This window comes from Echiichthys vipera (assembly GCF_963691815.1).
Source record: "Echiichthys vipera genome assembly, chromosome: 3".
Taxonomy (NCBI): domain Eukaryota; kingdom Metazoa; phylum Chordata; class Actinopteri; order Perciformes; family Trachinidae; genus Echiichthys; species Echiichthys vipera.
The window spans coordinates 243,832-269,444 of record NC_139828.1 but is presented as its reverse complement, the minus strand read 5'-3'; the positions used below and the strand labels follow the sequence as shown (position 1 = coordinate 269,444).

Genomic DNA, 25,613 nt, shown 5'->3' with positions numbered 1-25,613 from the left:
ATCGGCCTGTGACATCATCGTCCTGTGACATCATCGGCCTGTGACATCAGCAGCCTGTGACATCATCGGCCTGTGACATCATCGGCCTGAGACATCATCGGCCTGTGACATCAGCAGCCTGTGACATCATCGGCCTGTGACATCATTGGCCTGTGACATCATCGTCCTGTGACATCATCGGCCTGTGACATCATCGGCCTGTGACATCATCGGCCTGTGACATCATCGGCCTGGACACACGACAACATTCACAGGATTAATATAAAAACATAAATAAATGAATAAATACATAAATAAAAACATGAATAAATAAATAAATACATAAATAAATAAATACATAAATAAAAACATGAATAAATAAATAAATACATAAATAAATAAATACATACATAAAAACATAAATAAATAAATACATAAAAACATAAATAAATAAATACATAAATAAATAAAAACATAAAAACATAAATAAATACATACATAAAAACATAAATAAATAAATAAATAAAAACATAAATAAATAAATAAATAAATACATAAATAAATACATAAATAAATACATACATAAAAACATAAAAACATAAATAAATAAAAACATAAATAAATAAATAAATAAATAAATACATAAATAAATACATAAATAAATAAATACATAAAAACATAAATAAATACATAAATAAATGGAAGTGAACATGAATGTAGAAATACATATAAGGCATTTATTAATTGTTTTATTTATTATTTCATGAATTTATTCATGTATTTATTATTTTATTTATTCAAACATTTATTCATTCTTTTATTTATACATTTATTCATGTATGACTTTATTTATTGATGCATTTTTCATTTATTTATGTATTTATTTATTTAAACTTAGGTTGGTGTAGTCTGCAGAAGCTTCCCCTGACCTGTTATTTTATTTATATATATATTTATATATTTATTTATTTAAACTTAGGTTGGTGTAGTCTGCAGAAGCTTCCCCTGACCTGTTATTGTATTTATATATTTATTTATATATTTATTTATTTATATATTTATTTATAGATTTGTATATTTGTGCTTAAACCTCCTGTGATGTTTCCTCCAAAACTAAAACAATAATAGGATTTAATAAATACATTTAAATAATGAATAAAATGGATATATTTAATTACATAATGAAACATAATTAATACAAATACATAAATATATAAACAAATGCACTTAAAACAGTAAAATTATATAAATAAAATAAACGGATTTAATCTGAGAGCAGCGCCTGCACTTCCGCGTGACGTCGCTTCCGCTTCCGGTCTGCCGCACGGGGAGGCGAGCGAGACACTGAGCGCTGATTGGCTGCTGAGAGGGGCGTGCAGCGGCAGAGCAAAGATGGCGGCGGTGACCAGAGGCTCCTTCAGTTTGTTCAGACTGGTGAGAAACGGCTTTGTTGTCTAAACGGGTCCCGGCGCCGCTCTTTGTTTGTTTGTTTGTTTGTTTGTTTGTTTGTTTGTGACGTCAGCCTTTGCCGAGTGACGTCATTAAACCGTCACCCGGTTATCCCGTTAGCTTAGCCTTCCAGCTGCTGTAACTTCTACTGCCGTGCTAACTGATGCTAACGCTAACACAAATACCAACAGACGCTAACGTGCTAACCGGCGTGTTAGCGTGCCGCTTCACTTAGCTTGAGTTAGCATCCTGCAGGTGAACCAGCTGTTAGCTCCAGGTGTAAGGTCCAGGTGTTAGTCCCAGCTGTTAGCTCCAGGTGTTAGCCCCAGCTGTAAGGTCCAGGTGTTAGACCCAGCTGTTAGCTCCAGGTGTTAGCCCCAGCTGTTAGCTCCAGGTGTTAGCTCCAGCTGTTAGCTCCAGGTGTTAGCTCCAGGTGTTAGCTCCAGGTGTTAGTTTAGATCAGTTAAACATAGTTAAAGTTGTGTTTAGGCTTTTATTGTGAAGGTCGCTGTTGACCCTGTGTTCTGGTTCTGTTCCTGTCAGCTGACTCATCTGTGTTCTGGTTCTGTTCCTGTCAGCTGACTCATCTGTGTTCTGGTTCTGTCAGCTGACTCATCTGTGTTCTGGTTCTGTCAGCTGACTCATCTGTGTTCTGGTTCTGTCAGCTGACTCATCTGTGTTCTGGTTCTGTCAGCTGACTCATCTGTGTTCTGGTTCTGTCAGCTGACTCATATGTGTTCTGGTTCTGTCAGCTGACTCATCTGTGTTCTGGTTCTGGTTCTGTCAGCTGACTCATCTGTGTTCTGGTTCTGTCCCCGTCAGCTGAGTCAGCAGTACCGCCGCCGCTGTTTCCGGGTGCAGAACTTCAGGTCCGACAGAACCCTGCAGCCGCGCTCCTTCAGATGGGACCAGAACCTCCAGATGTTCAGGACGCTGCACACTGCCACAGGTGAGTCCAGTCCAGCAGAGCCCAGCAGAACCCGGGTCCTGAGCCCAGCAGCAACCAGAGACCAGCAGGACCCGGGTCCTGAGCCCAGCAGGACCCAGAGACCAGCAGGACCCGGGTCCTGAGACCAGCAGGACCCAGAGACCAGCAGAACCCGGGTCCTGAGACCAGCAGCAACCAGAGACCAGCAGAACCCAGAGACCAGCAGGACCCGGGTCCTGAGACCAGCAGCAACCAGGGTCCTGAGACCAGCAGGGTCCTGAGACCAGAACCCGGTCCCTGAAAGAGTCACAGACTCTGTGTGAAGTTTAAACCTCTGCCACAGAATAACCCAGGACCCGGGTCCTGAGCCCAGCAGGACCCGGGTCCTGGGTAATTCTGTGGCAGAGGTTTAAACTTCACACAGAGTCTGTGACCCTCTCAGGGACCGGGTTCTGGTTGGTCCAGTTTCAGGAATCCAGGAAGTGAAACATAAATATAACAAGGCTTCATTCATTGGTCCTGGGCGTTGCCGTGGCGACCCGTTACTTCCTGGTGCAGACTCAGCGGTTTGGGAGGTTTTAAAGAATCCAGACCAACTGGTTCATCAGAGTTCCTGTGTTCAGGGCTTAGATCCACGAAGCCACGCAGCGTCCACAGGAAGTGATGATGTCACTGCTGATGTCACTGATGATGTCACTGATGATGATGTCACTGATGATGATGTCACTGATGATGTCACTGGTGTGTTCTCTCCTGCAGTCGGTCGAGGGCCGATCGTCCCGTTCAAACTGTCCGACATCGGAGAGGGAATCATGGAAGTGACGGTGAAGGAGTGGTACGTACGAGACCCCGAGACCCCCTGAACCTACCAGAGACCCCCTGAACCTACCAGAGACCCCTGAACCTACCAGAGACCCCTGAACCTACCAGAGACCCCCTGAACCTACCAGAGACCCCCTGAACCTACCAGAGACCCCTGAACCTACCAGAGACCCCCTGAACCTACCAGAGACCCCCTGAACCTACCAGAGACCCCTGAACCTACCAGAGACCCCCTGAACCTACAGAGACCCCCTGAACCTACCAGAGACCCCTGAACCTACCAGAGACCCCCTGAACCTACCAGAGACCCCTGAACCTACCAGAGACCCCTGAACCTACCAGAGACCCCTAAACCTACCAGAGACCCCTGAACCTACCAGAGACCCCTAAACCTACCAGAGACCCCCTGAACCTACCAGTGACCCCCTGAACCTACCAGAGACCCCCTGAACCTACCAGAGACCCCTGAACCTACCAGAGACCCCCTGAACCTACCAGAGACCCCCTGAACCTACCAGAGACCCCCTGAACCTACCAGAGACCCCCTGAACCTACCAGAGACCCCTGAAACCTACCAGAGACCCCTGAACCTACCAGAGACCCCCTGAACCTACCAGAGACCCCCTGAACCTACCAGAGACCCCTAAACCTACCAGAGACCCCTGAACCTACCAGAGACCCCTGAACCTACCAGAGACCCCTGAACCTACCAGAGACCCCCTGAACCTACCAGAGACCCCCTGAACCTACCAGAGACCCCCTGAACCTACCAGAGACCCCCTGAACCTACCAGAGACCCCTGAAACCTACCAGAGACCCCTGAACCTACCAGAGACCCCCTGAACCTACCAGAGACCCCCTGAACCTACCAGAGACCCCCTGAACCTACCAGAGACCCCTAAACCTACCAGAGACCCCTGAACCTACCAGAGACCCCCTGAACCTACCAGAGACCCCTGAACCTACCAGAGACCCCTGAACCTACCAGAGACCCCTGAACCTACCAGAGACCCCCTGAACCTACCAGAGACCCCCTGAACCTACCAGAGACCCCCTGAACCTACCAGAGACCCCCTGAACCTACCAGAGACCCCCTGAACCTACAGAGACCCCCTGAACCTACCAGAGACCCCTGAACCTACCAGAGACCCCTGAACCTACCAGAGACCCCCTGAACCTACCAGAGACCCCTGAACCTACCAGAGACCCTCTGAACCTACCAGAGACCCCTGAACCTACAGAGACCCCCTGAACCTACCAGAGACCCCCTGAACCTACCAGAGACCCCCTGAACCTACCAGAGACCCCCTGAACTTACCAGAGACCCCCTGAACCTACCAGAGACCCCCTGAACCTACCAGAGACCCCCTGAACCTACCAGAGACCCCCTGAACCTACCAGAGACCCCCTGAACCTCCAGAGACCCCCTGAACCTACCAGAGACCCCCTGAACCTACCAGAGACCCCCTGAACCTACCAGAGACCCCCTGAACCTACCAGAGACCCCCTGAACCTACCAGAGACCCCCTGAACCTACCAGAGACCCCCTGAACCTCCAGAGACCCCCAAACCTTTCCTCAGAGCTGGTTGTGTCCGTGTCCCTCAGGTACGTGAAGGAGGGCGATAAGGTGTCCCAGTTCGACAGCATCTGTGAGGTTCAGAGCGACAAGGCGTCCGTCACCATCACCAGCCGCTACGACGGCGTCATCAGTAAACTCTACTACGACGTGGACGCCACCGCCTTAGTGGGGAAACCGCTGGTGGACATCGAGACGGAGTCCAGTTCAGGTGAGACACGACACCGGAGGTTAGTCCGGAACCGGGTCTGCGGTGTTTCCTCTGGTTCTTAAAGCTGACTGTCGTTGATCAGAGGTGATCGTGGAGGAGGATGTGGTGGAGACGCCCGCCATGGCCCGGGAAGAGCACACCCACCAGGAGATCAAAGGTCACAAGACTCAGGCCACGCCCTCCGTCAGGCGCCTCGCCATGGAGAACAACGTGAGTCTGTCCCCGTCTGTGTTTGGTGTTCCCCGTCTGTGTTTGGTGTTCCCCGTCTGTCCCGGTCTGTCCTGGGTTCTGGTCTGTCCTGGGTTCTGGTCTGTCCTGGGTTCTGGTCTGTCCTGGGGTCTGGTCTGTCCTGGGTTCTGGTCTGTCCCGGTCTGTCCCGGTCTGTCCTGGGTTCTGGTCTGTCCTGGGTTCTGGTCTGTCCTGGGTTCTGGTCTGTCCTGGGGTCTGGTCTGTCCTGGGTTCAGGTCTGTCCTGGGTTCTGGTCTGTCCTGGGTTCTGGTCTGTCCTGGGTTCTGGTCTGTCCTGGGTTCTGGTCTGTCCTGGGTTCTGGTCTGTCCTGGGTTCTGGTCTGTCCTGGGGTCTGGTCTGTCCTGGGTTCAGGTCTGTCCTGGGGTCTGGTCTGTCCTGGGGTCTGGTCTGTCCTGGGTTCTGGTCTGTCCTGGGTTCTGGTCTGTCCTGGGTTCTGGTCTGTCCTGGGTTCTGGTCTGTCCTGGGTTCAGGTCTGTCCTGGGTTCTGGTCTGTCCTGGGTTCAGGTCTGTCCTGGGTTCTGGTCTGTCCTGGGTTCTGGTCTGTCCTGGGTTCAGGTCTGTCCTGGGTTCTGGTCTGTCCTGGGTTCTGGTCTGTCCTGGGGTCTGGTCTGTCCTGGGGTCTGGTCTGTCCTGGGGTCTGGTCTGTCCTGGGTTCTGGTCTGTCCTGGGTTCTGGTCTGTCCTGGGTTCTGGTCTGTCCTGGGTTCTGGTCTAACTGCTCCGTCTCTCAGATTAAGCTCAGTGAGGTTGTGGGGACGGGGAAGGACGGACGGATCCTGAAGGAGGACATCCTGAACTATCTGGCGAAGCAGACCGGCGCCATCATCCCTCAGACCCTGTTCCAGGAGATCCAGACTCCACCCCCGGCCCCGGTTGCTGCCGCCGCCGCACCTGCCGCCAAACCTCCACCCGCCACGCCCAAACCAGTCTTCACGGGCAAAGACGTCACGGAGCCCCTCAAAGGTCAGCAGACACACCCGGGTCAGGACGCCGCCTCTGACCCGTGACCCGTTTAACAGCGTGTTGGCGTTGTGCAGGTTTCCACAGAGCGATGGTGAGGACCATGACGGCGGCGCTCAAGATCCCGCACTTCGGCTACTGTGACGAGGTGGACCTGAGCCGCCTGGTGTCCCTGAGGACCGAGCTCAGGTCCGTCTCTGAAGGCCGGGGCGTCAAACTGAGCTACATGCCCTTCTTCATCAAGGTACGCCGCTCACGCTGCTGCTGATTGGCTGAACGTTAGTGCTGATGTTCACGCTGCCCTCTCATTGGTTCAGGCTGCCTCCCTCGGCCTCCTCCACTTCCCGATCCTCAACGCCTCATTGGACGAGGGCTGCCAGAATATCACGTACAAGGTGAGGGCTCTTCTAGTGACGCACACACGCGCTGGTGTTGTTGTTGTTGTTGTTGACACGTTGTTGTTGTTGTTGCTGCTGCAGGCGGCCCATAACATCGGCCTGGCGATGGACACCCCTCAGGGGCTCCTGGTCCCCAACGTGAAGAACGTGCAGCTGCTCAGCGTGTTCGAAGTCGCTCAGGAGCTGAACCGGCTGCAGGCGCTCGGCGCCGCCGGGCAGCTGGGGACCAACGAGCTCAGCGGGGGAACCTTCACTCTGTCCAACATCGGCACGGTGAGTAGGACCCCGGCCCGAGTCTGGGCCCAGAGTCTGGACCCAGGTCTGGACCCAGAGTCTGGACCCAGAGTCTGGACCCCGAGTCTGGACCCAGAGTCTGGACCCAGGTCTGGACCCAGGTCTGGACCCAGAGTCTGGACCCAGAGTCTGGACCCAGGTCTGGACCCAGACTCTGGACCCAGGTCTGGACCCAGGTCTGGACCCAGGTCTGGACCCAGAGTCTGGACCCCCGGTGACTGAATCTGTTTCTGATCCAGATCGGAGGGACTTACGCCAAACCCGTCATCCTGCCTCCTGAAGTCGCCATCGGAGCTCTGGGGAAAATCCAGGTGGGTCCAAACTCTTCATCACGTCTGTGTTTGGGTTCAGGACCAGGATCAGGATCAGGATCAGGATCAGGTCTGGGGCAGAACGGGGACATGGATCAGACATCGACTGAGTTTGATGAAGTCAAATCTGAGAGTTCAGGAAAACACGAGGTCCCAACACGGAACCCTGAGGAACGCCGAATCCAAACGCTTCACCTCCCTCAAGTCTGCAGAGCGAACGCTGATGCTAGCAGCGGATGCTAGCAGCTGATGCTAGCAGCTGATGCTAGCAGCGGATGCTAGCAGCTAATGCTAGCAGCTAATGCTAGCAGCTGATGCTAGCAGCTGAAGCTAGCAGCTGATGCTAGCAACTAATGCTCACAGCTGATGCTAGCAGCTGATGCTAGCAGCTGATGCTAGCAGCTAATGCTCACAGCTGATGCTAGCAGCTAATGCTCACAGCTGATGCTAGCAGCTGATGCTCACAGCTGATGCTAGCAGCTAAGGCTAGCCGCTAATGCTAGCAGCTGATGCTAGCAGCTGAAGCACGTCACATAATAATTGATCCAAACTTTCATGAATTTAGATTTTAACAGATTTTATTAAAACATTTGTAAATATTTCTTTCTCTTGTTTTAGATCAAAGAGATTTTTGATGTTTATCTTTTATTTAAATAAATATTAAAGTAAATAAATAAACAAACACAATATTAAAGTAAAGATTCAGAGAAGAGCAAAACATACGACGACGCCAACGAAGGAGAATCTGTTTGTGAGACGACACAGAAACAAACCTGCTGCTGCTGCTGCGGAGGAGGAGGAGGAGGAGGAGGAGGAGGAGGAGGAGGAGGAGGAGGAGGAGGAGGAGGAGGAGGAGGAGGAGGAGGAGGAGGAGTTGTTGTTGTTGTTGATGATGATGTAATTGTTGTTGTTGTTGATGATGTAATTGTTGTTGTTGTGAACGCCTCCCCCTCTCGTCAGGTCCTTCCCCGGTTCGATGGCGGCGGTCACGTGGTGCGAGCGCACATCATGAACGTCAGCTGGTCGGCGGATCATCGCATCATCGACGGAGCAACTATGAGTCGCTTCTCCAACCTGTGGAAGGAGTTTCTGGAGAACCCGGCCCGGATGGTGCTGGACCTCAAATAACACACACACACAGACACACACACACGCACACGCACACGCACACAGACACGCACACACAGACAGACACACACACACACACACACACGGAGACACACACACACACACACGGAGACACACACACACACAGACAGACACACACACACACACACACACACACACACACACACACACACACACACCCTCACTCCTCCGCCTTCTCCGTCGTTCCTCTGTTGCCTTGGGAGGAGGAGGGCTCAGCCTGTCAATCATGGGGTTTCCATGACGACCACACACACACGCACAGAATCATGTTTTATTAACTAATAATTAAATGTTTGTTTTAATGAGCTTCTTTATTCGGGGCAGCACGGTGAAGGCATTCAAAGGTCCTTTTTAACCACTAATGCTGCTGAAAATAACACACACACACACACACACTCACACACACACAGACACACACACGCTCACACACACACACTCACGCTCGCTCACACACACACACACACACACACACTCACACACACACACACTCACGCTCGCTCACACACACACACACACTCACGCTCGCTCACACACACACACACTCACGCTCGCTCACACACACACACACTCACGCTCGCTCACACACACACACACTCACGCTCGCTCACACGCTCACACACTGGTTAAAAAAGACCTTTGAATGCCTTCACCGTGCTGCCCCGAGCTAACCACTGTTAGCCACGTGCTGCTGTTAGCATCTCTCCTGATTTCTCCCTTAATTAAAACCGTTTCCATGGTTACTGAGGATTAAAGACCCTGAAGGAGGAGTTTCACACTCGTCTGTAAATAATAGACTGTTACAGGGACCTGTGTCCGCCCCAGGGGCTGCTGGGTAACGAGGCGCCCCGGGGGGCTGCTGGGTAACGAGGCGCCCCGGGGGCTGCTGGGTAAAGAGGCGCCCCGGGGGCTGCCGGGTAACGAGGCGCCCCGGGGGCTGCCGGGTAACGAGGCGCCCCGGGGGCTGCTGGGTAACGAGGTGCCCCCGGGGCTGCTGGGTAACGAGGCGCCCCGGGGGCTGCTGGGTAACGAGGTGCCCCGGGGGCTGCCGGGTAACGAGGCGCCCCGGGGGCTGCCGGGTAACGAGGCGCCCCGGGGGCTGCCGGGTAACGAGGCGCCCCGGGGGCTGCCGGGTAACGAGGCGCCCCGGGGGCTGCCGGGTAAAGAGGCGCCCCGGGGGCTGCTGGGTAACGAGGCGCCCCGGGGGCTGCTGGGTAAAGAGGCGCCCCGGGGGCTGCCGGGTAACGAGGCGCCCCGGGGGCTGCTGGGTAACGAGGCGCCCCGGGGGCTGCTGGGTAACGAGGCGCCCCGGGGGCTGCTGGGTAAAGAGGCGCCCCGGGGGCTGCTGGGTAACGAGGCGCCCCGGGGGCTGCCGGGTAACGAGGCGCCCCGGGGGCTGCTGGGTAACGAGGCGCCCCGGGGGCTGCTGGGTAAAGAGGCGCCCCGGGGGCTGCTGGGTAACGAGGCGCCCCGGGGGCTGCCGGGTAACGAGGCGCCCCGGGGGCTGCTGGGTAACGAGCCCGGGTGTTTGTTGTTGTTGTTGTTTTTAAAAACACTAAATGTAAAAGTGTAAAAACAGAAATTTGGGTTTTTGTATTTTTGGGTTTAAAGTTTGAATAAAGTGAAAAACTGTGACGAGTTTCTGCAGCAGCTGATTTATTAAAGTCATATTTAATAAACTTTATTAAAGTCATTAAATAATAAACTTTATTAAAGTTATTTAATAATAAACTTTATTAAAGTGATTTAATAATAAACTTTATTAAAGTTATTTAATAATAAACTTTATTAAAGTTATTTAATAAACTTTATTAAAGTTATTAAATAAAGTTTATTAAAGTCAAACTGTCGTTAGTCTGAATGAATCTGTGAGATGTTTCCATGGTTACTGCGTGCACTGACTCATAAACTCATGTTATTATTTATGATGTTGTGAAGATCTTTGAGACGCCACAGGAACAAGAATAGAACCTGGACGACATGTGACATCACAGGGTCACGTGACATCACAGGGTCATGTGACATCACAGGGTCACGTGACATCACAGGGTCATGTGACATCACAGGGTCATGTGACATCACAGGGTCATGTGACATCACAGGGGTCATGTGACATCACAGGGTCACGTGACATCACAGGGTCATGTGACATCAGAGGGTCATGTGACTTCACAGGAGTCATGTGACATCACAGGGGTCATGTGACATCCCAGGGTCATGTGACTTCACAGGAGTCATGTGACATCACAGGGTCATGTGACATCCCAGGGTCATGTGACTTCACAGGAGTCATGTGACATCACAGGGTCACGTGACATCACAGGGGTCATGTGACATCACAGGGTCATGTGACTTCACAGGAGTCATGTGACATCACAGGGTCATGTGACATCACAGGGGTCATGTGACATCACAGGGTCATGTGACTTCACAGGAGTCATGTGACATCACAGGGTCATGTGACATCCCAGGGTCATGTGACTTCACAGGAGTCATGTGACATCACAGGGTCACGTGACATCACAGGGGTCACGTGACATCACAGGGTCACGTGACATCACAGGGTCACGTGACCAGAGTCTAAATTTATCTTTTAGATCAAATTTCATGAGAAGAACTTTAGCAACAAGTCGCTGCAACACGGTGAGAAACTATACTTCACTAATACTACTGAGAATACTACTGTAATACTACTGACAATACTACTGACAATACTACTGACAATACTACTGACTATACTACTGTAATACTACTGTTATACTACTGAGAATACTACTGACAATACTACAGTTATACTACTGAGAATACTACTGACAATACTACTGACTATACTACTGACAATACTACTGTAATACTACTGACAATACTACAGTTATACTACTGAGAATACTACTGACAATACTACTGACAATACTACTGACTATACTACTGACAATACTACTGTAATACTACTGTTATACTACTGTAATACTACTGACAATACTACTGACAATACTACTGACAATACTACTGTAATACTACTGTTATACTACTGTTATACTACTGACAATACTACTGACAATACTACTGACTATACTACTGACTATACTACTGACAATACTACTGTAATACTACTGACAATACTACAGTTATACTACTGAGAATACTACTGACAATACTACTGACAATACTACTGACAATACTACTGACAATACTACTATAATACTACTGACAATACTACTGTAATACTACTGACTATACTACTGTAATACTGCTGTTATACTACTGAGAATACTACTGTAATACTACTGACTATACTACTGTAATACTACTGACTATACTACTGTAATACTGCTGTTATACTACTGAGAATACTACTGTAATACTACTGACTATACTACTGTAATACTGCTGTTATACTACTGAGAATACTACTGTAATACTACTGACTATACTACTGTAATACTACTGACTATACTACTGTAATACTACTGACTATACTACTGTAATACTACTGACAATACTACAGTAATACTGCTGTAATACTACTGACTATACTACAGTAATACTAAAGTAATACTACTGACAATACTACTGACAATACTACTGTAATACTACTGACAATACTACAGTAATACTACTGACAATACTACTGTAATACTACTGACAATACTACAGTAATACTACTGTAATACTACTGACTATACTACAGTAATACTACTGTAATACTACTGACAATACTACTGTAATACTACTGTTATACTACTGTAATACTACTGACTATACTACTGTTATACTACTGTAATACTACTGTAATACTACTGACTATACTACAGTAATACTACTGTAATACTACTGACAATACTACTGTAATACTACTGACAATACTACAGTAATACTACTGTAATACTACTGACAATACTACAGTAATACTACAGACGATACTACAGTAATACTACAGTAGTATTGTCAGTAGTATAGTCAGTAGTATTACAGTAGTATAACAGTAGTATAGTCAGTAGTATTACAGTAGTATTACTGTAGTTTTACAGTAGTATTGTCAGTAGTATAACTGTAGTATAACTGTAATACTACAGTAATACTACAGTAGTATTGTCAGTAGTATAACTGTAGTATAACTGTAGTATCACTGTAGTATAACTGTAATACTACAGTAATACTACAGTAGTATTGTCAGTAGTGTAACTGTAGTATTACTGTAGTGTAACTGTAGTATTGTCAGTAGTATAACAGTAGTATTAGTGTAGTATTGTCAGTAGTATTACTGTAGTATTGTCAGTAGTGTAACTGTAGTATTGTCAGTAGTATAACAGTAGTATTAGTGTAGTATTGTCAGTAGTATTACTGTAGTATTGTCAGTAGTGTAACTGTAGTATTACTGTAGTGTAACTGTAGTATTGTCAGTAGTATAACAGTAGTATTAGTGTAGTATTGTCAGTAGTATTACTGTAGTATTGTCAGTAGTATAACAGTAGTATTAGTGTAGTATTGTCTGTAGTGTAACTGTAGTATTGTCAGTAGTATTACTGTAGTATTGTCAGTAGTATAACAGTAGTATTAGTGTAGTATTGTCTGTAGTGTAACTGTAGTATTGTCAGTAGTATAACAGTAGTATTAGTGTAGTATTGTCTGTAGTGTAACTGTAGTATTGTCAGTAGTATTACTGTAGTATTACAGTAGTATTGTCAGTAATGTAACTGTAGTATTACTGTAGTATCACTGTAGTATAACTGTAGTATACCTGTTATACTGATATTTTTCCATGTGTTCATAATCAAACAGATGCTCAGAGGGAGGAAGTGGCTGCAGGTCAGAGGTCAGAGGTCGTCCTACCTGCTGTGACATCACAGGCTGACAGGAAGTGGTCACCATGGTGGGCGTGGCGGCGCGTGGCGCGGTGAGCAGCATCAAGGCTCTGTGGGAGACCAGGATCAGGAGAGTCCAGGAGCAGCAGGGCGAGGAAGAGGAGCAGAGGAGGAGGAAGAGGACGGGCGGGGCCGGCGGCAGGTCAGAGCTGATTGGTTCAAACTACAGGAAGTGATGTCACTATCCTCTCTGAAACGTGTCCTTGTGTCGTCTCTCAGAGAGAGTTAGCTTAGCATAAAGACTGGAAACAGATGGAAACTGCTAGCGTGTTGTTCACATGTTGTTTACACGTAAACAACATGTGAACAAACAGACTCAGAGTCAGACCTCCAGACCAGGGACCAGGGAACGACCTCCAGACCAGGGACCAGGGAACGACCTCCAGACCAGGGACCAGGGAACGACCTCCAGACCAGGGACCAGGGAACGACCTCCAGACCAGGGAACGACCTCCAGACCAGGGACCAGGGAACGACCTCCAGACCAGGGACCAGGGAACGACCTCCAGACCAGGGACCAGGGACCAGGGACCGACCTCCAGACCAGGGACCAGGGAACGACCTCCAGACCAGGGACCAGGGAACGACCTCCAGACCAGGGACCAGGGAACGACCTCCAGACCAGGGACCAGGGAACGACCTCCAGACCAGGGACCAGGGAACGACCTCCAGACCAGGGAACAGGGAACGACCTCCAGACCAGGGAACAGGGAACGACCTCCAGACCAGGGACCAGGGAACGACCTCCAGACCAGGGACCAGGGAACGACCTCCAGACCAGGGACCAGGGAACGACCTCCAGACCAGGGACCAGGGAACGACCTCCAGACCAGGGAACAGGGAACGACCTCCAGACCAGGGACCAGGGAACGACCTCCAGACCAGGGACCAGGGAACGACCTCCAGACCAGGGACCAGGGACCGACCTCCAGACCAGGGACCAGGGAACGACCTCCAGACCAGGGACCAGGGAACGACCTCCAGACCAGGGACCAGGGAACGACCTCCAGACCAGGGACCAGGGAACGACCTCCAGACCAGGGACCAGGGAACAACCTCCAGACCAGGGACCAGGGAACGACCTCCAGACCAGGGACCAGGGAACGACCTCCAGACCAGGGACCAGGGAATGACCTCCAGACCAGGGAACGACCTCCAGACCAGGGACCAGGGAACGACCTCCAGACCAGGGAACGACCTCCAGACCAGGGACCAGGGAACGACCTCCAGACCAGGGACCAGGGACCGACCTCCAGACCAGGGACCAGGGAACGACCTCCAGACCAGGGACCAGGGAACGACCTCCAGACCAGGGACCAGGGACCAGGGAACGACCTCCAGACCAGGGACCAGGGAACGACCTCCAGACCAGGGACCAGGGAACGACCTCCAGACCAGGGAACAGGGAACGACCTCCAGACCAGGGACCAGGGAACGACCTCCAGACCAGGGAACAGGGAACGACCTCCAGACCAGGGACCAGGGAACGACCTCCAGACCAGGGAACAGGGAACGACCTCCAGACCAGGGACCAGGGAACGACCTCCAGACCAGGGACCGACCTCCAGACCAGGGACCAGGGACCGACCTCCAGACCAGGGACCAGGGACCGACCTCCAGACCAGGGACCAGGGAACGACCTCCAGACCAGGGACCGGGGAACGACCTCCAGACCAGGGACCAGGGAACGACTTCCAGACCAGGGACCAGGGAACGACTTCCAGACCAGGGACCAGGGAACGACCTCCAGACCAGGGACCAGGGAACGACCTCCAGACCAGGGACCAGGGAACGACCTCCAGACCAGGGACCAGGGAACGACCTCCAGACCAGGGACCAGGGAACGACCTCCAGACCAGGGACCAGGGAAGGACTTCTAGAACCGAACAGCAGCTGTTACCTGAGGACCACCTGCCGCATGGTGATGGAAGAGGAACTAAACCTCTATGTCAGCATGTTAAAGTCCTGTTAGGGGTCAGAACCAGAACTGTTCTGGACCCGGGGTCTAGAGGGTCCCATGAACCTGCTGCTACAGGTCACGTGTAAACATTCCCTGTGTACCCGTGAAGCAGGCCTGTACTGTGTCATGTGGCTCATCGTGTCCCTGGTTCTGGTCCAGACTCAGCGTTGGTGCGTGGGAGGACCGGGCAGTTCTGGCCCGTCTGAAACAGAAGCTGCAGACAGAAGACGGACGGCTCGTCCTCAGAATCGAACAGGAGGACTGGAAGGTAACGCCACCACCCAGGACCCTGGAGGTCCCTGTGTTCTCTGAAGGTCACCTCTTTGTCCGTCTGTCCCTCCTCCAGGTGCTGCCGGGCTGTCTGGTCCAGCTCAGTCAGGTCCAGGAGTGGCAGATCCACCGGACCGGACTGCAGGAGATCCCTCACTTCATCTCCAGCTTCCAGAACCTTTTAGTTCTGGATCTGTCCCGCAACGGGGTCACAGAGGTTCCCAAACAGATCGGTCAGTACGTCCCCACCGTGTCCTGACCCGTGCTGCTCTTCTGTCTCTGAGTCCTCATGTGTCCTGGTTCTGGTCTCAGGGCAGCTGACCCGGCTCAGAGAGCTCCTGCTGAGCTACAACAGAATCCAGTGTGTTCCTGAAGAGCTGAGCCGCTGTGAGAGTCTGGAGAGACTGGAGCTGGCCACCAATCGGGACCTGAACCAGCTCCCAGACCAGGTACTGACCAGTCAGGGTCCAAACCACATGTGAACACAAACATAAACCCGCTTCCTGAACCGGGTCCGAGTGTCCTCAGCTGATCTGGTCTCTGGTGGTCTCAGCTGATCTGGTCTGTTGTGGTCTCAGCTGATCTGGTCTCTGGTGGTCTCAGCTGATCTGGTCTCTTGTGGTCTCAGCTGATCTGGTCTCTTGTGGTCTCAGCTGATCTGGTCTCTTGTGGTCTCAGCTGATCTGGTCTCTTGTGGTCTCAGCTGATCTGGTCTCTTGTGGTCTCAGCTGCAGAACCTGAAGAAGCTGCAGGTCCTGGATCTGTCCATGAACGACTTCTCGTGCGTGCCGGACTGCGTGGTCGGGCTGCCGGCGCTGGAGTGGCTCGACATGGGAGGGAACCGCCTGCAGCACTTACCTGAAGACATCCACAGGTGAGGGACAAAAATACCCGGGGGCCTGTGGACCAGGTCTAAGTAGGGTCCATGACGAGGTCCTGGACCCGCCAGGACGGACACTGAGGTGTCTGTCTGTCCTCAGGATGGACACTGAGGTCTGTCTGTCCCCAGGATGGACACTGAGGTCTGTCTGTCCTCAGGACGGACACTGAGGTCTGTCTGTCCTCAGGATGGACACTGAGCCGTGTCTGTCCCCAGGATGGACACTGAGGTCTGTCTGTCCCCAGGATGGACACTGAGGTCTGTCTGTCCTCAGGATGGACACTGAGGTCTGTCTGTCCTCAGGACGGACACTGAGGTCTGTCTGTCCTCAGGATGGACACTGAGGTCTGTCTGTCCTCAGGACGGACACTGAGGTCTGTCTGTCCTCAGGACGGACACTGAGCTGTGTCTGTCCTCAGGATGGACACTGAGGTCTGTCTGTCCCCAGGATGGACACTGAGGTCTGTCTGTCCCCAGGATGGACACTGAGGTCTGTCTGTCCTCAGGATGGACACTGAGGTCTGTCTGTCCTCAGGACGGACACTGAGGTCTGTCTGTCCTCAGGACGGACACTGAGCTGTGTCTGTCCTCAGGATGGACACTGAGCTGTGTCTGTCCCCAGGATGGACACTGAGGTCTGTCTGTCCCCAGGATGGACACTGAGGTCTGTCTGTCCTCAGGACGGACACTGAGCTCTGTCTGTCCCCAGGATGGACACTGAGCTGTGTCTGTCTGTCCCCAGGATGGACACTGAGGTCTGTCTGTCCCCAGGATGGACACTGAGGTCTGTCTGTCCTCAGGATGGACACTGAGGTCTGTCTGTCCTCAGGATGGACACTGAGCCGTGTCTGTCCTCAGGATGGACACTGAGCTCTGTCTGTCCTCAGGATGGACACTGAGGTCTGTCTGTCCCCAGGATGGACACTGAGGTCTGTCTGTCCTCAGGATGGACACTGAGGTGTGTCTGTCTGTCCCCAGGATGGACACTGAGGTGTGTCTGTCTGTCCTCAGGATGGACACTGAGGTCTGTCTGTCCTCAGGATGGACACTGAGGTGTGTCTGTCCCCAGGATGGACACTGAGGTGTGTCTGTCTGTCCTCAGGATGGACACTGAGCCGTGTCTGTCCTCAGGATGGACACTGAGGTCTGTCTGTCCCCAGGATGGACACTGAGGTCTGTCTGTCCCCAGGATGGACACTGAGCTCTGTCTGTCCTCAGGATGGACACTGAGCTGTGTCTGTCCTCAGGATGGACACTGAGCTGTGTCTGTCCCTAGGATGGACACTGAGGTCTGTCTGTCCCCAGGACGGACACTGAGGTCTGTCTGTCCTCAGGATGGACACTGAGGTCTGTCTGTCCCCAGGATGGAGACGCTGCACACCCTGTGGCTGCAGAGGAACCAGCTGCAGAAACTTCCGGACAGCATCAGCAGGATGCAGAGTCTGGACACACTGGTGCTGAGCAGCAACAGGCTCCGAGACATCCCCCCTCTGATGGAGGACATGTCCAACCTCAGGTCTGTCCTCTGTCTGTGTGTCTGTCCTCGGTCGTCCTCTGGTCTCAGACTGAACGGCTGTTTGTGTTTTGTTGAAGCAGGTTTGTGAATTTCCGGGACAACCCTCTGACTCTGGAGGTGACGCTGCCGTGCAGGACCAGAGACGAGGACGAGGACGAGGACGAGGACGACAGAGAGATGTTTGGACGGGAGTTCATGCTCGTTTACATCAGGGAGGCCAGGAAGAGAGCGTACGCTGTCCTCAACCTGCACCGAGTCCCCCATTAGTGCCACCCTCACCCAGTGTCCCCGTCTGTCTCTGTGTGTCTTTAACTGTTTAAAGGTCGAATATCACTCACTCAGCCTCAGCCTCTGATCCTGGATCAGGTCTCAGGAGCTCCAGCCTCTGGTCCTGGATCAGGTCTCAGGGGCAGCAGCTCCAGCCTCTGATCCTGGATCAGGTCTCAGGGGCAGCAGCTCCAGCCTCTGGTCCTGGATCAGGTCTCAGGGGCAGCAGCTCCGGCCTCTGATCCTGGATCAGGTCTCAGGGGCAGCAGCTCCAGCCTCTGGTCCTGGATCAGGTCTCAGGGGCAGCAGCTCCAGCCTCTGGTCCTGGATCAGGTCTCAGGGGCAGCAGCTCCAGCCTCTGATCCTGGATCAGGTCTCAGGGGCAGCAGCTCCAGCCTCTGATCCTGGATCAGGTCTCAGGGGCAGCAGCTCCAGCCTCTGATCCTGGATCAGGTCTCAGGGGCAGCAGCTCCAGCAGGGACCCCAAACTTCCCTTTCCCGGGCCACATTAACCAGCTCTAACTGGGGGATCCTGAGGCGTTCCCAGGCCAGTGTGGAGATCTAATCTCTCCACCTGGTCCTGGGTCTTCCCCGAGGCCTCCTCCCAGCTGGACGTGCCTGGAACACCTCCCTAGGGAGGCGCCCAGGGTTCATCCAGACCAGATGATCCTGAACCACCTCAACTGGCTCCTTTCAACACAAAGGAGCAGCGGCTCTACTCCGAGTTCCTCACGGATGCTGAACTTCTCCCCCTCTCTCTAAGGGAGACTCCAGACCCCCTCCTGAGGAAACACACTTCACACGCTTGGACAGGACGCTGGTGACCTCATCAGCTGAGGTCACCAGCGTCCTGTCCAAGCGGGTATTGCTTTTCCATAACGCTAACGGCTAACGGCTAACGCTAACGGCTAACTGTCAGTCAAACTCCTCTAATCCTTGTTTTGATGCTGTGGTTTTCTGGAGGGGACGGGTTCAAACAGGCTCAAACAGACTCCGCTCTCCTGGAGCTGCTGGGCCGGGTCTGACCAACCTGGCAACCCCACTGCTGGACTTCTTTTTTGTTGTTGAGACGATGATCTGGAGACTCTAGATGGAGCTGCTCTGATCGCTCTGCAGATAAAACCTTTAATAATAACATTGTTTATAATTCTGTTCTAATGTCGTGTTTTTTTAAATCACTAAAGAAAAACAAGTGACTTCATCTAAAACACTGACTCCTACATTTCCCACAATGCACCTGCAGCCCCCAGCTAACAGGTAACCTGCTGCTGCTTTAGTCATATTAACACAACAACACTGAGAACTGATGATCTGACTCAAAGATTCAGTTATTCAAATAAAAGCTTTGTTTCTGTTTGTTTCAGAGCCGAATGACGACCCTTCAAAATAAAAGACTTCCTGTTCAGAGCTGCAGAAAATCTATGAATTTACATTTGAAATCAAACGAAACGATTGAACGGAGACGACTTTAATACAACAAATAAAAACACTTCAGGACAAAACCAGGACGAGTCTGTGTCTTTCCTGTCCGTCCGTCTCTGCAGGGCGACCTTCAGGACGGAGACGCGTCCGTCCGTCCCTGCAGGTCGACCTTCAGGACGGAGACGCGTCCGTCCGTCTCTGCGGGTCGACCTTCAGGACGGAGACGCGTCCGTCTCTGTGGGTCGACCTTCAGGACGGAGACGCGTCCGTCCGTCTCTGCGGGTCGACCTTCAGGACCGAGACGCGTCCGTCCGTCTCTGCGGGTCGACCTTCAGGACCGAGACGCGTCCGTCCGTCTCTGCGGGTCGACCTTCAGGACGGAGACGTGTCCGTCCGTCTCTGCGGGTCGACCTTCAGGACGGAGACGTGTCCGTCCGTCTCTGCGGGTCGACCTTCAGGACCGAGACGCGTCCGTCCGTCTCTGCGGGTCGACCTTCAGGACGGAGACGTGTCCGTCCGTCTCTGCGGGTCGACCTTCAGGACCGAGACGCGTCCGTCCGTCTCTGCGGGTCGACCTTCAGGACGGAGACGTGTCCGTCCGTCTCTGCGGGTCGACCTTCAGGACGGAGACGTGTCCGTCCGTCCCTGCAGGTCGACCTTCAGGACGGAGACGCGTCCATCCGTCCCTGCAGGTCGACCTTCAGGACGGAGACGCGTCCGTCTCTGCGGGTCGCCCTTCAGGACGGAGACGCGTCCGTCCGTCCCTGCGGGTCGACCTTCAGGACGGAGACGCGCCCGTCCGTCTCTGCGGGTCGACCTTCAGGACGGAGACGTGTCCGTCCGTCTCTGCGGGTCGACCTTCAGGACGGAGACGTGTCCGTCCGTCTCTGCGGGTCGACCTTCAGGACGGAGACGTGTCCGTCCGTCTCTGCGGGTCGACCTTCAGGACGGAGACGCGTCCGTCCGTCTCTGCGGGTCGACCTTCAGGACGGAGACGCGTCCGTCCGTCTCTGCGGGTCGCCCTTCAGGACGGAGACGCGTCTCCGTCCTGAAGGTCGACTTTCAGGACGGAGACGCGTCCGTCCGTCTCTGCAGGTCGACCTTCAGGACGGAGACGTGTCCGTCCGTCTCTGCAGGTCGACCTTCAGGACGGAGACGTGTCCGTCCGTCTCTGCAGGTCGACCTTCAGGACGGAGACGCGTCCGTCCGTCTCTGCGGGTCGACCTTCAGGACGGAGACGCGTCCGTCCGTCTCTGCAGGTCGACCTTCAGGACGGAGACGTGTCCGTCCGTCTCTGCGGGTCGACCTTCAGGACGCAGGCGAGGGGACGGCGGTGAGCAGGACGTTCTCCAGAGTCACCTGACTGTCCACGTAATGGATCAGTTTGCCGTCGAATCCTCTCGTCTGCAGGAAGTGAAGTCGGCCGCCGTCGATCAGACGTTTGCAGAGACGACCGACTCGCTGGCGTTCGTCCACCGACAGAAACCTGCAGAAGAAGAAGAACGCTCAGGACGAAGGGCGGCCATGTTTAAAGAACGCCGTCTCATTCACGGTTTCATAAATCAGGTTCAGAGGTCGAACATTTACCCGCTCACGGCGTCCGTCTCCTCCACCGGCTCGTGCTCTTCGTCCTCTCGTCTCTGATTGGTCGCGTCCTGAGGTGGAGCGCCCTGATTGGTCGCGTCCTGAGGTGGAGCGTCCTGATTGGTCGGTCTGAGTCCACACGTGGCCCAGCTGGACATCCGGCAGAAGGCGGAGAACTCTGCGGCGCCGAGTCCTCGCTGCAGGAAGAACTGCTGCCCCACGTAGTGACGCCACTCACAGCGATGGTGACAGCACAGCGCCACCGCCACCCCCAGCACCGGACCAGGACTGGGACCAGAACCAGGACCAGAGCCACGGTCTGGACCAGGACCAGGACCAGGATCTAGACCAGGACCAGCACCAGGATCTAGACCAGGACCAGCACCAGGATCTAGACCAGGACCAGCACCAGGATCTGGACCAGGACCAGCACCAGGACAAGGGTCTGGAGCTGGTTCTGAGGTCCTGGGGCGTTTGGGGGACGGTTCCCTGTCCTCTCTGAGTCGTGGTGAGTCCAACAGACAGCGCAGAGCCAGATCTGGGGTGAGAGACACGAGAGACAGCTGAGTCTGCTGCAGTCCACCTGCAGCCAATCAGAGACCAGGACGGCTCTCACCTGTGCCCGCTCCACACAGGTGTTTCCCCACGCCGACCAGCGGGAGCGTCTTCTGTCGGAGCAGCGGCACTTTACCTGGAGACACGGGACATTAGAGCCGGGACACCAGAGGACGCCTCACACAGATTAGAGCCGGGACACCAGAGGACGCCTCACACAGATTAGAGCCAGGACACCAGAGGACGCCTCACACAGATTAGAGCCAGGACACCAGAGGACGCCTCACACAGATTAGAGTCAGGACGCCTCACACAGATTAGAGTCAGGACACCAGAGGACGCCTCACACAGATTAGAGCCAGGACACCAGAGGACGCCTCACACAGATTAGAGCCAGGACCCCAGAGGACGCCTCACACAGATTAGAGCCGGGACCCCAGAGGACTGAAGAGGACGCCTCAGATGTTTGTCTCTTACTTAGATCCAGATGCTGAATGTCCACCTGCAGCCTCTCAAACTGAACGCCAACACCCTGATGTTTCCCGTCCACCTGGACCAGACAAGGAGACAAGACCAGACCAGATCAGACAAGGAGACAAGACAAGGAGACAAGACAAGGAGACAAGGAGACAAGACCAGATCAGACCAGACCAGACAAGGAGACAAGACCAGACCAGATCAGACAAGGAGACAATGAGACAAGACAAGGAGACAAGGAGACAAGACCAGATCAGACCAGACAAGGAGACAAGACAAGGAGACAAGACCGGACCAGATCAGACAAGGAGACAAGGAGACAAGGAGACAAGACCAGACCAGATCAGACAAGGAGACAAGGAGACAAGACCAGACCAGACCAGACAAGGAGACAAGACCAGATCAGACAAGGAGACAAGACAAGGAGACAAGGAGACAAGACCAGACCAGATCAGACAAGGAGACAAGGAGACAAGACCAGACCAGATCAGACAAGGAGACAAGACAAGGAGACAAGGAGACAAGGAGACAAGACAAGGAGACAAGACCAGATCAGATCAGACAAGGAGACAAGACAAGGAGACAAGGAGACAAGGAGACAAGACAAGGAGACAAGACCAGATCAGACAAGGAGACAAGGAGACAAGACAAGGAGACAAGACAAGGAGACAAGACAAGGAGACAAGACCAGACCAGACCAGACAAGGAGACAAGACAAGGAGACAAGACCAGACCAGACCAGACAAGGAGACAAGACCAGATCAGACCAGACAAGGAGACAAGGAGACAAGACCAGACCAGATCAGACAAGACAAGGATACCAGACCAGATCAGACAAGACAAGACAAGGAGACAAGACAAGGAGACAAGACAAGGAGACAAGACAAGGAGACCAGACCAGATCAGACAAGACAAGACAAGGAGACAAGACAAGGAGACAAGACAAGGAGACCAGACCAGATCAGACGAGACAAGACAAGGAGACAAGACAAGGAGACAAGACAAGGAGACCAGACCAGATCAGACGAGACCAGATCAGACCAGATCAGACAAGGAGACAAGGAGACAAGACATGGAGACAAGGAGACAAGACGACAAGGAGACAAGGAGACAAGATCAGACCAGACCAGACAAGACCAGACCAGATCAGACAAGGAGACAAGACAAGGAGACAAGATGACGAAGACTTCTGGAGTCATGAGGTGTCCCTGCCTTGAAGCGGGTGCTGCTGCGCTCCACCAGCAGCAGCTGCAGGTCCTCACAGGTCTCCTGGTCTCGGGTCTCCTTCTGGTCTCGGGTCTTCTTCTGGTCTCGGGTCTCTGGCTGGTCTCGGGTCTCCGGCTGGTCTCGGGTCTCCGGCTGGTCTCGGGTCTTCTTCTGGTCTCGGGTCTTCTTCTGGTCTCGGGTCTCCGGCTGGTCTCGGGTCTCCGGCTGGTCTCGGGTCTCCGGCTGGTCTCGGGTCTCCGGCTGGTCTCGGGTCTTCTTCTGGTCTCGGGTCTCCGGCTGGTCCCGGGTCTCCGGCTGGTCTCGGGTCTTCAGGGCTTCGTGGATCCAGTGAGACAGTTTCCCTCGACCGGCGCCGAACTCCACAAAGCACCGCCCCCTTACCAGCAGCCCCAGGTCCTCCAGGTGACCTAAGAGAGAGGACTAGGACAGAGGACAGGTGAGACAGACGGGGACAGGTGAGACAGACAGACAGAGGACAGGTGAGACAGACGGGGGACAGGTGAGACAGACAGACAGAGGACAGGTGAGACAGACAGGGACAGGTGAGACAGACAGACAGAGGACAGGTGAGACAGACGGGGGACAGGTGAGACAGACAGACAGAGGACAGGTGAGACAGACGGGGGACAGGTGAGACAGACAGACAGAGGACAGGTGAGACAGACGGGGGACAGGTGAGACAGACAGACAGAGGACAGGTGAGACAGACGGGGGACAGGTGAGACAGACAGACAGAGGACAGGTGAGACAGACGGGGGACAGGTGAGACAGACAGACAGAGGACAGGTGAGACAGACAGGGACAGGTGAGACAGACAGACAGAGGACAGGTGAGACAGACGGGGGACAGGTGAGACAGACAGACAGAGGACAGGTGAGACAGACGGGGGACAGGTGAGACAGACAGACAGAGGACAGGTGAGACAGACGGGGGACAGGTGAGACAGACACACAGGGACAGGTGAGACAGACAGACAGGGACAGGTGAGACAGACAGACAGACAGGGACAGGTGAGACAGACAGAAACAGGTGAGACAGACAGACAGAGGACAGGTGAGACACACAGGGACAGGTGAGACACACAGGGACAGGTGAGACAGACAGACAGAGGACAGGTGAGACAGACAGGGACAGGTGAGACAGACAGACAGAGGACAGGTGAGACAGACGGGGACAGGTGAGACAGACAGACAGAGGACAGGTGAGACAGACGGGGACAGGTGAGACAGACAGACAGAGACAGGTGAGACAGACAGACAGAGACAGGTGAGACAGACAGAGACAGGTGAGACAGACAGGGACAGGTGAGACAGACAGAGGACAGGTGAGACAGACAGGGACAGGTGAGACAGACAGAGGACAGGTGAGACAGACGGGGGACAGGTGAGACAGACGGGGACAGGTGAGACAGACACACAGGGACAGGTGAGACAGACAGACAGGGACAGGTGAGACAGACAGGGACAGGTGAGACAGACACACAGGGACAGGTGAGACAGACAGACAGAGGACAGGTGAGACAGACAGGGACAGGTGAGACAGACAGACAGAGGACAGGTGAGACGGACAGAGGACAGGTGAGACAGACAGACAGAGGACAGGTGAGACACACAGGGACAGGTGAGACAGACAGAGGACAGGTGAGACAGACAGGGACAGGTGAGACAGACAGAGACAGGTGAGACAGACAGGGACAGGTGAGACAGACAGGGACAGGTGAGACAGACAGAGACAGGTGAGACAGACAGGGACAGGTGAGACAGACAGAAACAGGTGAGACAGACAGGGACAGGTGAGACAGACAGGGACAGGTGAGACAGACAGAAACAGGTGAGACAGACAGAGGACAGGTGAGACAGACAGGGACAGGTGAGACAGACAGAGGACAGGTGAGACAGACAGGGACAGGTGAGACAGACAGGGACAGGTGAGACAGACAGAAACAGGTGAGACAGACAGGGACAGGTGAGACAGACAGGGACAGGTGAGACAGACAGAAACAGGTGAGACAGACAGGGACAGGTGAGACAGACAGGGACAGGTGAGACAGACCGGGACAGGTGAGACAGACAGAGACAGGTGAGACAGACAGGGACAGGTGAGACAGACGGGGACAGGTGAGACAGACGGGGGACAGGTGAGACAGACAGAGACAGGTGAGACAGACAGAGGACAGGTGAGACAGACAGACAGGGACAGGTGAGACAGACAGGGACAGGTGAGACAGACAGAGGACAGGTGAGACAGACAGACAGGGACAGGTGAGA

At 53.2% G+C, this 25,613-nt stretch overlaps 3 protein-coding genes across 6 annotated transcripts in view; 2 read left to right on the top strand and 1 right to left on the bottom strand.

Annotated features, from left to right (window-relative positions):
* Positions 1 to 1,351: 1,351 nt before the first annotated feature.
* Positions 1,352 to 9,458, top strand: dbt (dihydrolipoamide branched chain transacylase E2). The gene is made up of 11 exons (XM_083911602.1): positions 1,352 to 1,413; positions 2,251 to 2,377; positions 3,116 to 3,191; positions 4,785 to 4,966; positions 5,049 to 5,176; positions 5,946 to 6,177; positions 6,252 to 6,418; positions 6,492 to 6,569; positions 6,654 to 6,845; positions 7,106 to 7,177; positions 8,138 to 9,458. The coding sequence occupies exons 1-11, from the start codon at positions 1,372 to 1,374 to the stop codon at positions 8,303 to 8,305; spliced, it is 1,464 nt and encodes a 487-aa protein (XP_083767728.1). The 5' UTR covers positions 1,352 to 1,371; the 3' UTR covers positions 8,306 to 9,458.
* Positions 9,459 to 10,930: 1,472 nt separating this feature from the next.
* On the top strand, positions 10,931 to 19,579 carry lrrc39 (leucine rich repeat containing 39). 4 transcript variants are annotated; one of them, XR_014593159.1, is made up of 9 exons: positions 10,931 to 10,966; positions 13,106 to 13,330; positions 15,308 to 15,416; positions 15,495 to 15,651; positions 15,731 to 15,867; positions 16,147 to 16,292; positions 17,662 to 17,814; positions 17,895 to 18,180; positions 18,295 to 18,342. XR_014593159.1 is itself a non-coding variant. In XM_083911607.1 (9 exons), the coding sequence occupies exons 2-9, from the start codon at positions 13,194 to 13,196 to the stop codon at positions 19,453 to 19,455; spliced, it is 999 nt and encodes a 332-aa protein (XP_083767733.1). In that variant the 5' UTR covers positions 10,931 to 10,966; positions 13,106 to 13,193; the 3' UTR covers positions 19,456 to 19,579. The 4 variants fall into 4 exon arrangements, 2 of the variants coding, with proteins under 2 accessions (XP_083767733.1, XP_083767732.1); XM_083911607.1 differs by lacking the exon at positions 18,295 to 18,342 and adding an exon at positions 19,446 to 19,579 and having other exon boundaries at positions 17,895 to 18,044; XR_014593160.1 differs by having other exon boundaries at positions 15,308 to 15,651.
* Positions 19,580 to 20,742: 1,163 nt separating this feature from the next.
* The window catches only part of trmt13 (tRNA methyltransferase 13 homolog), a 15,940-nt gene continuing 11,069 nt past the window's right edge, over positions 20,743 to 25,613 (bottom strand). The window contains exons 7-11 of the mRNA XM_083911601.1: positions 23,332 to 23,766; positions 22,120 to 22,192; positions 21,704 to 21,778; positions 21,091 to 21,625; positions 20,743 to 20,989 (exon numbers count right to left, since the gene is read on the bottom strand). Coding sequence (XP_083767727.1) covers positions 20,812 to 20,989; positions 21,091 to 21,625; positions 21,704 to 21,778; positions 22,120 to 22,192; positions 23,332 to 23,766 — 1,296 coding nt within the window. The 3' untranslated portion in view covers positions 20,743 to 20,811. The remainder of the gene's footprint in view (positions 20,990 to 21,090; positions 21,626 to 21,703; positions 21,779 to 22,119; positions 22,193 to 23,331; positions 23,767 to 25,613) is intronic.